This window comes from Erythrolamprus reginae, chromosome 9 (genome assembly GCF_031021105.1).
Source record: "Erythrolamprus reginae isolate rEryReg1 chromosome 9, rEryReg1.hap1, whole genome shotgun sequence".
Lineage (NCBI taxonomy): Eukaryota > Metazoa > Chordata > Lepidosauria > Squamata > Dipsadidae > Erythrolamprus > Erythrolamprus reginae.
In genome coordinates, this window is record NC_091958.1 from 55,060,495 (window position 1) to 55,077,113 (window position 16,619).

General features: G+C 41.7%; 1 protein-coding gene across 2 annotated transcripts in view; it reads left to right on the forward strand.

Annotated features, from left to right (window-relative positions):
• LOC139172354 (mitotic spindle assembly checkpoint protein MAD1-like) overlaps positions 1-16,619 on the forward strand; it is a 45,207-nt gene that overhangs the window by 11,921 nt on the left and 16,667 nt on the right. Inside the window, exons 4-9 of one of the 2 annotated variants that reach the window (XM_070761392.1) lie at positions 869-1,048; positions 3,593-3,717; positions 4,501-4,582; positions 6,208-6,338; positions 7,257-7,371; positions 8,087-8,148. In XM_070761392.1, coding sequence (XP_070617493.1) covers positions 869-1,048; positions 3,593-3,717; positions 4,501-4,582; positions 6,208-6,338; positions 7,257-7,371; positions 8,087-8,148 — 695 coding nt within the window. Of the gene's footprint in view, positions 1-868; positions 1,049-3,592; positions 3,718-4,500; positions 4,583-6,207; positions 6,339-7,256; positions 7,372-8,065; positions 8,149-16,619 lie in introns of both variants that reach the window. The other variant, XM_070761391.1, reaches the window with a different exon arrangement.

The following is a 16,619-nucleotide window of genomic DNA, read 5'->3' on the forward strand; positions in this document are numbered from 1 at the left end:
GTTTCAGATGGTACGTAAAAAAGGAGGAATGGAAAAGAAAGCTTTCGCTGCCTGAGAACAAGCGTTACGCAGGAACAGTGGGGCAAAAAGTGTTTAGATGGAGAATGGAATAGCAGTTGATTGCGGTAAGGACTGTATAATGGCTAGATTCTGCTAATTTGCATGACAAAATAAGCCACGATCAACCTGGAAGGAGGCTACAATACATAAAAGCACTGATTGACAATAAAAAGCATCAAATCAATGCTTTGAAAATGACTCGAGCACAATTTTTTAAAAACAGGATATTAAAATTCAGACTCTGGAATATAACACATGAAAACGTTGATGGATGCTCTCGGAGCTTGATAGATTTCCCCCCTCCCCCAGACATTTCATGACCAAACTAGGTAACGGCATCAGTGTTAAAGGGGAACAGTTTCATCATCATGGCAGGGATGATATTACCTAGCTGGGTCATGAAATGCCTGGAAGAACACCAACAAACCTTATTCAGAGAGAGTAACAAAGAAAAAAAGCTTTGAAAAAAGTTACATTCAGAGTATAAGGCGCACCTGAAATTTCAGCCTCTTTTAGGGAGGAAAAAGGTGCATCTTATACACTGAAAAATATGGCATATACAAGTGCTTCTTCTACAGCAGGGTTTCCCAACCATGGCAACTTGAAGATATCTGGACTTCAACTCCCAGAATTCCCCAGCCAGCATTTGCTGGCTGGGGAATTCTGGGAGTTGAAGTCCAAATATCTTCCAGCTGCCATGGTTGGGAAACACTGCTCTACAGTTCTCAATTATCAATCTGTTTTAACTATTACTATCGCCTTCTATAACCCATTCTACAATTTATCCCATGTTTTATTCTGTTTGCAGCGGGAAGCTGATCGCAATCAGGATCTGCATAAGCGAATCAAGCAGTATCAGGAAAGGGAAACCGAGGCAAAAAACACCCTCCAGGAGCAACTCGAGGCCAACAAGACCTGCCAGAAGAACATAGAAGCCCTGAATAAGAAGCTGCAGGAGAAGGAGACCAAACTGACCGAGGCCAATGAAGTGAGGGCCGAGCTGTTAATTTGGTGAAAACGTCTTTGACAACATTTTGAAGCTTACGGGAGTCACAGTCCTAATTAATGTTTGTGTTGCAGGGGTTAGGTGACATTTAAAAAAAACCCCAATTACACTAAGTGGTCTCTTTTCCTTGAAACGAAAGGCAGCAGATTTAAGGCTGGGACAGCAGGAGGTTAAGAAGTTGTATTGTTAAATCAATTCAAGAGGGAGAATTCGCAGGGATATAAATAAGGATAATTGACAGTTTGAAATAAGGAGAAATTCCCTGACAGGGAGAACAGTTAACCAGCGGAACGACTTGCCACCAGTAGCTGTGGCTGCTCCATCATTGGAGGCTTTGAAGAAGAGACGGGACAGCCATTTGTTGGGAATGGTAGGGGTTGGACTAGAAGACCTCCATGGCCCCTTCCAGCTCTGTTATTCATTCTATCTATCTATCTATCTATCTATCTATCTATCTATCTATCTATCTATCTATTTATCTATCTATCTATCCATGAAAGATAGGTATATAGATAAATAGATACAGAAAGATAGATGATAGAGATAGGTAGATAAAATAGATACGGAAAGATGATAGAAAGATAGAGAGATAAATAGACAGAGATACAGAAAGATACATGATAGAAAGATAGATTCATTATATCTGTTTGTCTATCTCTATCTACCTACCTACCTACCTACCTATCTATCATCTGTCTGTTTGTCTATCATATCTATCTATCTATCTATCTATCTATCTATCATATCTATCTAATCTATCTATCTATCTATCTATCTATCTATCATCTGTATCTATCTATCTATCTATCTATCTATCTATCATCTGTATCTATCTATCTACCTACCTATCATATCTATCTATCTATCTATCTATCTATCTATCTATCTATCATCTGTATCTATCTATCTATCTATCTATCTATCTATCTATCTATCTATCTATCTATCTATCTATCTATCTATCTACTTACCTACCTACCTACCTATCATATCTATCTATATCTATCTATCTATCTATCTATCTATCTATCTATCTATCTATCTATCTATCTATCTATCTATCTATCTACTGTCTTTCTGCCTCTGTCTCTCTCCCTGTCCCTCTCTCTGTCTGTCTTTCTGCCTGCCTGCCTGTCTGTCTGTCTGTCTGTCTGTCTACCTACCTACCTACGCACCCACTTAATGGCGAAAAGGCCCCAAATTGGAGAGAAATTACGAAGCGAAGACTCTGTAATTGCTTTACAAAGACAAGAATAGCAGAAAAGACGGCTTCAGATCTTTTTTCCCCCTCTAGCCCACCTGTAATCTAGGTTTGAAAACTGGCTTATCCGGCTCTGTGCCAAACCTAAGGCCATCACTGTTGCTTATCCCGTCGCGGGGAGGATGTACACAAGCTCTCTTTTGAAAGAGCCCGAGTGGGGAGGAAATAGCCTCCATTTGCATCCCTTTGATGGGGTCTTTGCTAGATGGAGCAGGCTTCCTTTGAACGTTTCCCCTTGCAAGTCCTTTTAGTAAATAACAAGACTCAAGGGAGCATCGGAGGGAACAAAGGACAGGCGGCCGTATATTAAAAAGGTCCAGATCAGTGATGTCGTTGGGTCTCATGTACATTTTTAGCATTTTATTTCTTCTCCGCCGAGCCCAGAATCTTCAAGGTATCAATTTGGACAGCACAGCGAACACGCAAATTTTAAAAATAAATACCGTATTTTTTCAGTGTATATGATGCACTTTTTTCCTCCCTAAAAGAGGCTGATAATTCGGGTGCGTCTTATACTCTGAATGTAGCTTTTTTCCCAGCCCTAACTAGTAGCTAACGATCTTCCCAGCTCTTACCTTGCAGCCTCTTTCATTGTTTCTCTCTGGGAATAATGTTTTCCAAGCCCTAAGCAGGGTTTTTTTCATTGCTCTAACTTGCTCCGAGTAAGTTTCTTTCCAGCTGCTAATGATGTTCCCAGCTCTTATCTTGCAAGCTCTTTCATTGTTACTCTGCAAAGAATGTTTTCCAAGTCCTAAGTCTTTGCAGAGTTTTTTTCATTGCTCTAACTTGCTCCGAGTAAATTTCTTTCCAGCTCTCCCCCAGAGATCAGAACTGCCCACATCCTCCTTGCCTTTCATAAATTGCTCAAAACCCACCTATATCGCCAGGCATGGGGGAATTGAGACATCTCCCCCCCGGGCTTATATAGTTTATGTATGGTATGCTTGTGTTGTATGATTTTTTAAATGACGGGTTTTTAGATGCTTTCTTTTAATATTAGATTTGTTACATCGTATACTGTTTTATTATTGTTGTGAGCCGCCCCGAGTCTGCGGAGAGGGCGGCATACAAATCTAATTAATAATAATAATAATAATTGTTGTTGTTGTTATTATTATTATTATTATTATTATTATTATTATTATTATTATTAAAAAGATTGGTGGCCGTCTTTTCAGATCAGGTCAAGACTCGACAACTGGAATACGGACACTTGACCCAATCTTATTGGGACAAGAACACCCAACTCTTTCTTTCTTCCTCAGACCATCAGCGCCTTGAAGGGAAAAGTATCAGAGTCACAGTGGAACACCATGAATCAGGAGATGGAGATGAAGAAGCAACAGTCCCAAAACCAGGAGTTGACCGAACAGCTGGATGTACTTCACAAGTAAGCGGATGAGCGACAAGGGGTGGGAATTTGATTCTTAAACGTATTTTGCGACAAAGTATAATCCAAGGACTGTAATCATCAGAAAAAGTAGCCTTGAAAATGGATAACTCTTGAAAATTTTATTTATTTGTCTGTCTATCTATCTATCTATCTATCTATCTATCTATCTATCTATCTATCCTTCTCCTTCTCTCTCTCTTTTCATCTCCGTCCCCCTTTCCCATCTCTCCCTCTCCCTTAATATCTCTCTCTCTATCTTCCCAACTACATCTCTATCACCTATCCAGCTATCCGTCAGTCCGTCCATCCATCCATCCATCCATTCATCAACCTATTCTATCTATCTATCTATCTATCTATCTATCTATCTATCTATCTATCTATCTATCTATCTATCTATCTATCAATCATCTATCTAATCGGTTTTTATGCCGCCCTTCTCCTTAGGGCGGCTTACAACATGTTAGCAATAGCACTTTTTTAACAGAGCTAGGCTATTGCCCCCACAATCCGGGTCCTCATTTGATCCACCTCGGAAGGGTGGTAGGCTGAGTCAACCTTGAGCCGGTGATGAGATTTGAACCGCTGACCCACAGATCTACAGTAAACTTCAGTGGCCTGAGTACAGCACTCTACCTGCTGCGCCAGCCCGCCACAACCTGGATGATGGAGAAATTCCATCATGAACCATGAAAGGAGTTTTGGAGCTCAGCTGAAGTCCACCCATCTTAAACAGCCCTGTGTGTGATAAATGAATATTTTATCCCCCGCTTTCGACAGGAAATGGCAAGAAGCCGCTCAGCAGATCCAAGTCCTTCAGGCAAAGGAAGAGCTCCTGTCCAAGAAAGAGCAGAGGATTCAGGTGAGACCTTTTACGTGCTTCCTCTTTGCATTACCTGGAGATTTGATTCAATTAAATTAATTCATTAATTTGTTTATTTAATTCAACTTCTTTGCCACCCAATCCCGAAGGACTCAGGGCGGCTTACAACACCAATATATAAATACAAAGTGATAAAAAAGAAGTCAAATTTAAAATCTAAAAAATTATAAAACCCTAATTAAAAACCCATAAATTAGCCGATCACAACAACATGCATACTAAACATTCATCCATGATAGTTGTTAATTCATGCCCGCCCCCCCTGCCAGCAAAATGGGAGCAGTATGGACATTGGGGGGGGGGGGGGTTGATTCCATTGAGCCGGGGCAGCAACAGAGAAGGCTCTTCCTTAATTCTCCACCCACCTACTTTTAGGAAAGCACCAGGGTGTTATGAACTAAAGCTTCTATTCTGCCGCCTTGGAACGTATTTTTACAATCCGACCAATCAGGCGTTTCCAGTGGGGGTGTCCCTCTGACCTTCCTGCCAATCAGCTTCAAGCTCCGTTGGGACAATTGGTGCTCGACTTATGGTTGGGGATCACCACGACATGAGGAACGGTATTAAGGGGTCGCGGCATTAGAAAGGTTGAGAACAACTGTATTATTATGATTTGATTTGATTTGATTTGATTTGATTTGAGTTGAGTTGAGTTGAGTTGAGTTGAGTTGATTTGATTTGATTGCCCCTCTCCGGAACTCTGTTGGGAAAATTGGTGCTCGGCTTATGGTTGGGGGTCACCATGACATGAGGAACAGTATTAAGGGGTCGTGGCATTAGAAAGGTTGAGAACAACTGTATTATTTTTATTATTATTTATTATTTATTTATTATTATTTATTATTATTTATTATTATTATTTATTATTTATTATTATTTATTATTATTTATTATTATTTATTATTATTTATTATTATTTATTATTATTTATTATTATTTATTATTTATTATTATTATTTATTATTTATTATTATTTATTATTATTTATTTGATTTGTATGCTGCTCCTCTCCGGAACTCCGTTGGGACAATTGGTGCTCGACTTATGGTTGGGGGTCACCATGACATGAGGAACGGTATTAAGGGGTCGTGGCATTAGAAAGGTTGAGAGCAACTGTAATTATTATTTATTATTTATTGCTTATTGCTTATTGCTTATTATTTATTATTTATTATTTATTATTTATTATTTATTATTTATTATTTATTATTTATTATTTATTATTTATTATTTATTATTTATTATTTATTATTTATTATTTATTATTTATTATTTATTATTTATTATTTATTATTTATTATTTATTATTTATTATTTATTATTTATTATTTATTATTTATTATTTATTATTTATTATTTATTATTTATTATTTGATTTGTATGCCGCCCCTCTCCGGAACTCCGTTGGGAAAATTGGTGCTCGACTTATGGTTGGGGGTCACCACGACATGAGGAACGGTATTAAGGGGTCATGGCATTAGAAAGGTTGAGAGCAACTGTAATTATTGTTGTTGTTGTTATTATTATTGTTATTACAGAGTATCATCCTTGTTTATTTGTCTTCTGAAGAGCTTATTATTTCTTTTTGGCCCCTTTTTCTCCAGGAACTGGAGCAAAAACTCTCCCTGCAAGAGGAAGATGCGGTCATCGTGAAGAACATGAAGACGGAGTTGGCTCAGTTTCCCCAAATGGAACGGGAAGTGCAGCAACTCAGGGAGGAGAACGCCTATCTTAGGTAAAGGACGGGGGAAAGAGTTTTAGGGGCTATTTCAAAAGACATTTAGAAGGCGACAGAACATTTAGATCTGATTGTGGTGAACCGTCAGCATGACGACTTCTTAAAGCCGGGATGGCACAGTGCTTAAGAGTGCAACACCGCAGGCTCCTTCAGCTAACTGCTAGCTGTAGTTCAGCAGTTCAAATCTCACCACCAGCTCCAGGTTGATTTCCGAGGTGGGTCAAAGGAGGACCTGGATTGTTGGGGGCAAGAGGCTGATTCTGAGTGGGCTGTACAAGCACTAGGAAGCGGGATATAAGTCTAAATGCTATTGCTATTCCTTCCTTCCTTCCTTCCTTCCTTCCTTCCTTCCTTCCTTCCTTCCTTCCTTCCTTCCTTCCTTCCTTCCTTCCTTCCTTCCTTCCTTCCTAGTTGATAAAATGAAGACCCAGATTGTTGGGGGCAAGAGGCTGATTCTGTAAACCGCTTAGAGAGCTGTAAAAGCACTATGAAGCGGTCTATAAGTCTAAATGCTGTTGCTATTTCTTCCTTCCTTCCTTCCTTCCTTCCTTCCTTCCTTCCTTCCTTCCTTCCTTCCTTCCTTCGTGCAATGATTGCAATATTTCAGGCTAATTCTGCCCACTGCCTGGAGTTCGATCCTGACCAGTTCAAGGTCAACTCAGCGTTCCCTCCTTCCAAGATGGGTCAAATGAGGACCCATATTGTTGGGGGCAAGAGGCTGATTCTGTAAACCGCTTAGAGAGGGCTGTGAAAGCATTACGAAGCGGTATATAAGTCTAAATGCTGTTGCTACAAGGATGCCTTAGGGTTTCCTTTGTCTCTACCTGTGTCAGTTTTTCATTTTGGGTGCAGTCCAGCAAAATTGATTGAAAGTTTCTCTTCTAACCACGATTGTTTTGGGGGACGGGTTCACAGGGAAATGAGAGCAAACAACGGGTTGCTGAAAGAAGAAGTCGAGAGTCTGCAAAGGAAGCTTGAGAGATTCGAAAAAGCCCAGGCGGAGCGGGTGGCTTTGGAACTGGAGAAGGAGGTAAAATCCTGCGCGGGCTACAGGTGACATGTAATAATAATAATAATAATAATAATAATAATAATAATAATAATAATAATAGTAATAATTTCCTAGATTTGTATGCCGCCCCTCTCCGAAGACTCAGGGCAGCTCACAACAGTCATAAAAACAGTATAACAATGGAACAAATCTAATAATAAAAATATATAAAAACCCCAATCATTAAAAACCATACAGCACATTCACACCAAACGTAAAATATAAAAAGTTCTTAGTTCCCCCATGCCTTGCGATATAGGTGGTTCTTGAGTAACTTGCGAAAGACAAGGAGTGTGGGGGCCGTTCTAATCTCCGGGGGGAGTTGATTCCAGAGGCCCGGGGCTGCCAAAGAGAAGGCTCTTCCCCTGGGGCCCGCCAAACGACCTTGTTTGGTCTACGGGACCTGGAGAAGGCCAACTCCGTGGGACCTTATCGGCCGCTGGGATTCGTGCGGTAGAAGGCGGTTCCGGAGGTATTCTGGTCCAATGCCATGTAGGGCTTTAAAGGTCATGACCAACACTTTGAAATGTAAGGTGAAATGTTGTGTGCATGTGTGCGTGTGTTTGTGTGTTGTGGGTAATTGCAGATGTAATGACATAGTTGGAATTTTTAAAAGGGGCGGCATACAAATCCAATAAATAAAATAAAATAAAATATAAATACATAAAATCAGTATTTCCTTTTGCTCCTTCAGAAAGCTCAGGAGAAGCTGAGCCAATGGGAGAGGCTAGACCAGAGCATGGGCTTAGATATCAGGTAAGTGATAAACAGCACCGCAATTTTGCACTGGGTGTGTTTCCTACCAGATTGGGGACGGGAGAGTTAAAATATTTTGGGGGCTCCGGAGTTCCACCCTGACAGCCGTTCCTGGAGAAGCCGAATCGGCGAAGGAGGCGACATTTTTCCAGTTCCTCATATTCGTGTTTTAATGGGGTAATTTTGCAGTGGGAGAGGAATGGCATAGAGATGTTTCTCGCTACAGATAATTAAGCTCTTCATTTAAGTTTGATGGGCAAAGACGAGCAAGATGTTTTGATCAGGCAGCAGAGCAAGTCACGTCCTTCTTTCCTTCCCCCCCCCCCAAAAAAATGACGTTCTGCAAATATCTTTTTTATTAAAGCAACATGGAATTGCTATTTCTTTTTTCTTTTTAAAATATTTATTATTGGTTTTAAGAAATAACAGAGTTTGCTTTTTACAAAAAATTATAATACAGTGTTCCCTCGATTTTCGCGGGTTCGAACTTTGCGAATAGCCTATACCACGGTTTTTCAAAAAATATTAATTAAAAAATACTTAGTGGGTTTTTTCCTATACCACGGTTTTCCCCACCCAATGATGTCATATGTCATTGCCAAACTAATAATTTTTGCAAATAAATAACAACAAAAAATAATTATTGTTAATAAATAATTATGTTTATAAATATCAGGATCACTAAGTGTCTTATTCAATGGTGAGTACCAGTAATAATGGTGAGTAAATGGTTGTTAAGGGAATGGGAAATGGTAATTTAGGGGTGTAAAGTGTTAAGGGAAGGCTTGTGATACTGTCCATAGCCAAAAATGGTGTTTTTACTTCCGCATCTCTACTTCGCGGAAATTTGACTTTCGCGGGCGGTCTCGGAACGCATCCCCCGCGGAAATCGAGGGAACACTGTAATGTTATTATATTATTATTATATCTGCCTTTTTAGTATAAGGGCAGACTAAATGGACCATGAGGTCTTTTTCTGCCATCAGTCTTCTATGTTTCTTCTTCTTCTACAACGTTTACATATCGGTATACAGTACAGTCACAATTTTTCTTCAATAATAATAATAATAATAATAATAATGATAATGATAATAGTGTAGTAATAATATGACTTGGTCATGGCTTACAAGTGGAACACTCAAAAAGGAGACAGAAGGACTAATACTGGCGGCACAAGAACAGGCCATTAGAACAAATGCTGTCAAAGCCAGAATTGAAAAAAAAACAGACGATCCAAAGTGCAGACTCTGTAAAGAAACAGATGAAACAATCGATCACATACTCAGCTGCTGCAAAAAGATCGCACAGACTGACTACAAGCATAGACATGATGCTGTGGCACAGATGATCCACTGGAACTTGTGCCGGAACTACCATCTACCGGTGGCAAAGAACTGGTGGGATCATAAGCCCGAAAAAGTGGTCGAAAATGAGCAAGCAAAACTACTGTGGGACTTCCGACTTCAGACTGACCGAATTCTGAAGCAGAACACACCAGACACCCTGATTGTGGAGAAAAAGAAAGTATGGATCATCGACATCGCAATCCCAGGAGACATCAGAATTGAGGAGAAGCAGCTAGAGAAATTAGTGAAATACGAAGATCTAAAAATCGAGCTGCAACGACTCTGGCATAAGCCCGTGAAAGTGGTCCCAGAGGTCCTTGGCACGCTGGGCGCAGGGCCAAAGGATCTCAGCGGACGTTTGAAAACCATTGGAATTGACAAAATCTCCATCTGTCAATTGCAAAAGGCCGCTTTACTGGGATCGGCAAACATAATTCGCCGCTACATCACGTGCTTGGGAAGCGCCCGACTGCTGATGCAATACGAAATCCAGCATAGTGACCTCGTTTGCGGTGTTGTATTGTTGATAATAATAATAGTAATAATAATAATAATAATAATAATAATGTCCTAGGTGCTTGGGAGGTGCCTGACTGGAGATGAAATACGAAATCCAACATAGTGATCTTGTTTGCTGTGTTGTATATTATTTATTTATTTATTTATTTAATTAATTAAATTAATTTAATTTAATTAATTTATTTTATTTGTTTGTTCATTTATTTATTTATTTGATTGATTGATTGATTGATTGGATTAGTATGCCGCCCCTCTCCGGAGACTCGGGGCGGCTAACAGCGACAATAAAACAGTGTACAGTAATACCCCGGTTATTGCGTCCCCGACCATTGCGAACAGGGTAATTTGCGATTTTTCAACCCAGAAGTCAAAACACCATCTGCGCATGTGTGCCCTTTTTTTCTATGGGCACGCATGCGTAGATGGCGCCCGGCAGATCAGCTGCTGGGCGGCTTCCCTGGGTCTTCCCCCTCTTGCTGGTGGGAGGGCGAGCAGCGGGCATCAGCAAGGAGTTTCCCCACCGCCCACGCAAACTCCTCGCTGCCGCCCGCCCTTCGCCCACCCACGCCGTTCATTCTCGCCGCTTTCGAGCTGAGTCCTGAAGCGAATTCGCTCCAGGATTCAGCTCGAAAGCGGCGACAGCCAGCGCGGAGAAGCCGTTCGCTGGCGCTGGCTGTCGGCGCTTTTGAGCTGAGTCCCGGAGCGAATTCGCTCCGGGACTCAGCTCGAAAGCGGCGACAGCCAGCGCGGACAAGCCGTTCGCTGGCGCTGGCTGTCGGCGCTTTTGAGCTGAGTCCCGGAGCGAATTTGCTCCGGGACTCAGCTCGAAAGCGGCGACAGCCAGCGCGGCGTGGCTGTTTTAAAATGTCGCCGCCGGCATGGGGGGCTTGCCAGCACCCCCCGGACCCCCAACCCGGGTTTGGGGGGCTGCTAGGAAGCCCCCCATGCCGGCGGCGACATTTTAAAACAGCCGCGCCGCCCCCAGTCTTCGGCTCCTCGCTAGCGCTGCGGGAGTAAAAACACCATACCATCTGCACATGCGCAGATGGTGTTTTTACTTCCGCAGCGCTACTTCGCGAAAACCCGCTCGTTGCGGGGGGTCCTGGAATGGAACCCTCTCAACGAGCGGGGGATCACTGTACAATAGTAATCTGATATTAGGAAATGATTAAAAATCCATTAATATAAAAACCAAAACATACATACATGCATACATACCATGCATAGAATTGTAAAGGCCTAGGGGGAAAGAGGATCTCTATTATTATTATTATTATTATTATTATTATTATTATTATTATTATCATCATCATCATCATCATCATTATTATTATCATTATTATTATTGATTAGATTTGCATGCCGCCCCTCTCCGCAGACTAATAATAATAATAACAATAAGAATAACAACAACACCGTTTATTTATAATGCCCCTTTTAGCAAAGGGCATAACAACAGTCCATATGCAATTAATAAAGTTCTATTTGCATTGATTGAACCCAGTTCATGGCAATGCCAGGCCTTTGATTTAACTACCGGTGACGTGTGCGGTGTTGCTTTGGACGGAAGCGAGAAAGGAACTTGCTAATTTGCACTTCCTTGCTTCCCTGGTAAAACTTCACCCTGTACTTTTCGCTGTCTTAAAGCGAAGAGAGCGCAAGATTGTGAGACGGCACAATTATCATTTTCCCCTTTTGTGCATCAAAGAAGTTAAGTGCCTTATTTGAAGCTCTAGGAATTCTATTTTCTCTCTCTTTTTCCCCCCCAGCTCCGAACTCGGTTAATGCACTTTTTTGGGGGGAGGTGGGGGGCCAATCATCCTTAATAAAACGAAGGCCCTGCTGCTAAAATGAAAGCCGTTCCCTCTTATGATAGCTGCCTTAGCATTCTTCCCAGCGTGTCGGAAGTCACAGCAGCTGGGCTGGAATTACAGTCGCATTTCCATTTGGATGACGAGTCGGCTTGAAACAATGCAAAGCCTGAGACTCATTTCTCTCCCACCACCCACAACTTACTTGGACGAACAGTCCTGCTCGAGAGCAGACAGGTTTTTAAGAATTGCAAACCCCAATTTCTGCCTTTACCTTTCGTACCTCAACCCCCTTGCCTAGGCAAGAAACCCTACACTACTTCAAGCAAATGGTTATCCAACGTCTGGAGGACAGAAGGAAAAGGGGTTAAATAAGGTTCAGGAGGGAAGTGTTTTTAATAGGAAAGTGAACACAAGAACAAGGGGACACAATCTGAAGTTAGTTGGGGGAAAGATCAAAAGCAACGTGAGAAAATATTATTTTACTGAAAGAGTAGTAGACCCTTGGAACAAACTTGCAGCAGACGTGGTTGGTAAATCTGTGGATTAAACATGCCTGCGTGATCTTGATTCTATCCCTCTGTTCAAGCAGCCTAGAACTGTGTTGGCTTTTTTGGCAGCTGTTGTACACAGCTGGCTCCTATTTAAATGGTTGTCCACCAGGACTCCAAGATCCCTCTCACCATTACTACTGTTGAGCAATGCACCATCTATACTGTACCTGTGCGTTTTGTTTTTCGTTGCCTAAACGTAGAACCTGACTTTTTTCACCATTTTATTAGGAATATTACCTGAAACCTAGAAAAAAAGAAATGCAATATTTAAATAATTACACATGAAAACAGCTGCAAGAATACGATTGGCTCAAAATTTGGAAAAAATAAAACATATACTATCAGGAGTTATATACCTTAGCAAACCGCTGTCCATTGGGGCATCATTGTTCCTAAATAGCCAGTTTGATGAGTTCGCTTGCAGGTTTGAACATCTAGACATCGGTCGTGTTGGTGATCAAAGGGAGGGCCTCTTTATTTATTTATTTTATTTATTCATTTGTCCAATACACAAATACATAGGAAGAAAAATTGACATGTGGTATTATTATTATTATTTATTCGATTTGTATGCCGCCCCTCTCCGAAGACTCAGGGCGGCTATGTGGTAATATAAAAGAGGGTGAAAGTGAACTTAGAGGAGAGGATAAACGACAGGAAGAGAATATATAAGATAGGTGAAAGAAAGGAAAGACAATTGGACAGGGGACGAAAGGCACACCAGTGCACTTATGTACGCCCCTTACTGGCCTCTTAGGAACCTGGAGAGGTCAATCGTGGAGAGTCTAAGGGAGAAATGTTGGGGGTTAGGGGTTGACACAATTGAGTCCGGCAATGAGTTCCACGCTTCGATAACTCGGTTGTTGAAATCATATTTTTTACAGTCAAGTTTGGAGCGGTTCGTATTCAGTTTGAATCTGTTGCGTGCTCTTGTGTTGTTGCGGTTGAAGCTGAAGTAGTCATTGACCGGTAGGACGTTGCAGCATATGATCTTGTGGGCAATACTCAAATTGTGTTTTAGGCGCCGTAGTTCCAGGCTTTCTAGGCCCAGGATTGTTAGTCTGTTTTGTTGTTGACAAACCTTGTCAAGCTATTGGGTTTCTGGAGAATTGCCTCTTTGGAATCGGGGGCGAGGTGCTTTGCCAGCTCCTCTAAAACCTGGCACCGAAGGATGCCAGGCTCTGCGATTCAGCAGTCGGTTGTGCCCATCAAACCAGTCGTTTAAAAAAACCAAAACCATTTCCTAGGGAAAAAGGATGCAGCCGTCTCCTCTGCGTTCGGTTTCCAAGCTTAAGTGATGTGAGATGGAAGCTGTTTTTGCTGCCACGGTTCGTTTCATCCACCGCGGAGCGAAGCTAATTAGCGATCTCGTGAGCGAGTGGCGAAATTTGCCTGCCCCAAGGAGAGGTAGGGCCGTTTTCACGGTGTTCTGTCGGGCTCTCTGGTAGAATCCTCCCAAAAATTCACAGGTACAAATTGCAGACACACACACGTTTGAAAATTCAAAACAATGTTCTTTATAATGAAAATTCCCTTAACCTAAGCCCTCTTTTGGGATAGCAAAGAGCACTGGTCTCCAAACAAACTGGTAATTTGAACAAGTCCCTTATCAGTTCTGTGATACTTAGCTTGCAGCTGTGAGGCAATTCACAGTCCTTCTTCTTTCACAAAGTGAAACACACTTTGCTCTGGTTTAGTTTCAAAGCGGGGGAAAAACAGCACACGAAAGGTCAAAGTCAGTAACGCAGTCACGAAACACAAGGATCAGATAATCCTCCACAATGGCCAAACCCACAGGCTGCTCTTTATAGCAGCCTCACTAATGACCACAGCCCCACCCAACCACAGGTGGCCTCATTTTCTTTGATAATAATCTCTCAGTTGTTGTTGCCTATGCATCGCTCTCCGCATGCGTGGCTGTATCATTAACTCTTGTTCTGAATCCAAGGAGGAGCTAGAGAATTGATCTCCTTCTGAGCTGTCTGCCCCACTCTCCTCCCTGTCACTCATGTCTTCTTGGTCAGAGGAGCCTTCAGCAGCAGATTCCACCGGGGGCAAAACAGGCCTGCAGCATGTGGATGTCTCCCCCACATCCACAGTCCTTGGGGCAGGAGCAGGGCCAGAGCTAACCACAACACACGGGAAGATTTTTCAGGTGTGCCGACCCTACGATTGACAACTTTCTGGGCCCTCGGTTTTTTTCTTCTTCTTCAATAGATGACACGTTTAACAGATTAGCAGAGTTGGAGGTCATCTAGTCCGACCCCCACACCGAAACAGGAGACCCTACACCAATGATGGTGAACCTTTTTTTCCTCGGCTGCCAAAAGATCGTGCGGGTGAGCTATCGTCCATGCGCAAGTGCCCACACCCATAATTCAATGCCTGGGGTGGGCGAAAACAGCTCCGCCCCCCCCGGAGACCCTCTGGAGGCTGGAAATGGCCTGTTTCCCAACTTCTGGTGAGTCCAATAGGCTCGTGTTTCGCCCTCCCCAGGCTCCAAAGGCTTCCCTGGAGCTGGGGGAGAATAAAATAAAATATTTACAAACAGTGGGTTCATTTCAGCAGAACATTAGAGCTCCCTTTATGTGCATCCGAATTTATTGTCTGTAAACCACTTAGAGTCACTGATAAGTTACATAAATCTTATGAGTGAATTAATGAATTAATGTATCTACCTACCTACCTACCTCCATCCATCCTATCCATCCTTCTATCTATCTATCTATCTAGCCAGCAGGATTAAGCCCACAATTAGGCTTACCGCAGGGGGGAGGGAAGGGTGTGGCCCCGTGACGCGGGCAATGAGCAGACTGAGTAATGCTTTATAAAGATGTTTGTCTCCCACGGCATTTTAAAAACTCTGACGAAGTTAGCAGCACGCTAACGAAAGCTAAGTGGTTTTATTAAAGTCTCTATGTTCCGGTGATCGAGATGGCTGCTGCCTCATCATTCACCTATCTATCTATCTATCTATCTATCTATCTATCTATCTATCTATCTATCTATCTGTCTATCTGTCTATCTGTCTATCTGTCTATCTGTCTATCTGTCTATCTGTCTATCTGTCTATCTGTCTATCTGTCTATCTGTCTATCCATCCATCCATCCATCCATCCATCCATCTAATCTATATCTCTCTATCTCTCTATCTCTCTATCTCTATCTCTATCTATCTATACCTACCTACCTCTATCTATCTACCTACCTACCTATCTATACCTACCTACCTATCTATCTATCTATCTACCTGCCTACCTGCCTTGGTGGTGCAGTGGTTAGAGTGTAGTACTGCAAGCTACTTCTGCTGATCACTGGCTGCCAGCAGTTTGGCAGATCGAATCTCAGTACGCTCAAGGTTGACTCAGCCTTCCATCCTTCCAAGGTGGGCAAAATGAAGACCCAGTATAAACCGCTTAGAGAGGGCTGTAAAGCACTGCGAAGCGGTATATAAGACTAAATGCCAATGCTGTCTGTCTCTATCTATCTATCTATCTATCTATCTATCTATCTATCTATCTATCTATCTATCTATCTTTCTTTCTTTCTTTCTTTCTTTCTATCTATCTATCATTTCTATCTATCTATCTATCTATCTATCTATCTATCTATCTATCTATCTATCTATCATATCTATCTATCTATCTATCTATCTATCTATCTATCTATCTATCTATCTATCTATCTATCTATCTATCTTTCTTTCTTTCTTTCTTTCTTTCTATCTATCTATCATTTCTATCTATCTATCTATCTATCTATCTATCTATCTATCTATCTATCTATCTATCTATCTATCTATCTATCTATCTATCTATCATATGTATCCATCCATCCATCCATCTTGTCTCATGTCTCTCCTCTCTCACTTCTCCCACCCCCGAAAACAACTGAAATACCAATATGGCACATAAATTAGAGAAGACATACTCTCAGCCAACTTACCTCTTGTGATTTTAGGACAGGGAAGATTGACCACCATTTAAAAAAAAAAAATTTCAAGAGGTTGAAGACTTAATACCTACATATTTCCTTTCTGTTTCTTCTCTTTAAAAATGCCTTGAAGGACAAGAACTTGGTTCCCACCCCACCTACCGGCTAATGCACTGGGGGGGAAAAAAAAATCTAGTTAAACACTTTTTTGGCGTCTCTTCTTGAGAACGAGGTAGGAATGGGCGCGATTTAGCTAGCGATATTCTTTTGTCTAATTTAATGGCTCGGAAGACCGGTTTTTTGAGCTT